General features: G+C 34.9%; 1 protein-coding gene across 1 annotated transcript; it reads left to right on the top strand.

Moving 5' to 3' along the window:
* The first annotated feature begins 233 nt into the window (after positions 1–233).
* LOC126671190 (non-specific lipid-transfer protein C, cotyledon-specific isoform-like) lies at positions 234–812 on the top strand. Its single transcript, XM_050364922.2, has 2 exons — positions 234–621; positions 739–812. The coding sequence occupies exons 1-2, from the start codon at positions 278–280 to the stop codon at positions 746–748; spliced, it is 354 nt and encodes a 117-aa protein (XP_050220879.1). The 5' UTR covers positions 234–277; the 3' UTR covers positions 749–812.
* The last annotated feature ends 307 nt before the right edge of the window (positions 813–1,119 follow it).

Below are 1,119 nucleotides of genomic sequence, written 5' to 3'. Positions count from 1 at the left end.
GAAAAAATTAAGAATAGAAAATTGTTGCTAGCAAATTTCCAAAAACCAAGAAAATCTCTTGAAATTTAAGTTCCCTAGACAACAGGATCAACCTGCAAATTTGGCTCCAATTCCAATGCAAAACCTATCCATGCATCAACCAAAAAATTTCCTCAAAAAACACTACAATATCCTCCTCTATATAAACCCTCACAAGCCATGCATTTTCAACAACAAACACATAACTTACTACCCAAAAACATTAAGCATTTTTCTTTAACTTCCTCTCCAAGCAACCATGAAGAACACTTGCTTCTCCGCAATCTTCCTCGTCTTGGCCTTCCTCTTCTGCCTCGCCGCCATCAACGAGGCGGCGATTCCATGCAGCACCGTCGACGCCAAGGCGGTCGCTTGTGTTGGGTACGCCACCGGCAAGGACTCGAAGCCAGCACCAGCATGCTGCGCTAACCTGCAACAGCTTGCTCAGATGGTTAAAACTGTTAATGATAAGAAGGATATTTGCAGGTGCTTGAAGGGTAGCTCTAAATCTTTGGGAATTAAGGATCAGTTCTTGAGCAAGATTCCTGGTGCTTGTAACATTAAAGTTGGTTTCCCTGTCTCTACTACCACCAACTGCGAGACGTGAGTACATTTTTATAAAATTCGTGACAAATCTTTAAATAAGTTTTTACAAAAAAATTATTATTTAAACTGTGTATTATGTATAATGTTAATTTTTTGTTGAATGTGAATTTGTAGGATCCACTGAGCCATTATGGAGGGGATCAAGGCTGTGAGATTCTGAACGCGACTACAAAAATCTTACTATAAACAGTTCTTGATTAGCAAAAAATTAAATTGAATAAAATAGCTGAGTCAATGTTCTATGTGGTCTTGTTTCAGACCCTGTTTTGACCTTATATTATAATAATAATAATAATGGTATGGTTTGCTTTTAAGAGTATGATTTCATTTTCAGTACTTAATATTAGTTTCCAATTGCTTTTTTATTCTCTTTATTTCTTTATGCAAATTAATCAAACAATTAAATATAACTCATTTAAAGATTTTTAATATTTATTTAAGATATTATTGAAAAAAATATTTTATTTTAGCTCATGTGGCGAGATCACTACAAAA

Source organism: Mercurialis annua, linkage group LG3 (assembly GCF_937616625.2).
Source record: "Mercurialis annua linkage group LG3, ddMerAnnu1.2, whole genome shotgun sequence".
In the NCBI taxonomy this organism is placed as follows: domain Eukaryota; kingdom Viridiplantae; phylum Streptophyta; class Magnoliopsida; order Malpighiales; family Euphorbiaceae; genus Mercurialis; species Mercurialis annua.
Note: the sequence above shows the minus strand (reverse complement) of the source record. Positions and strands in the feature narration are given on the sequence as shown.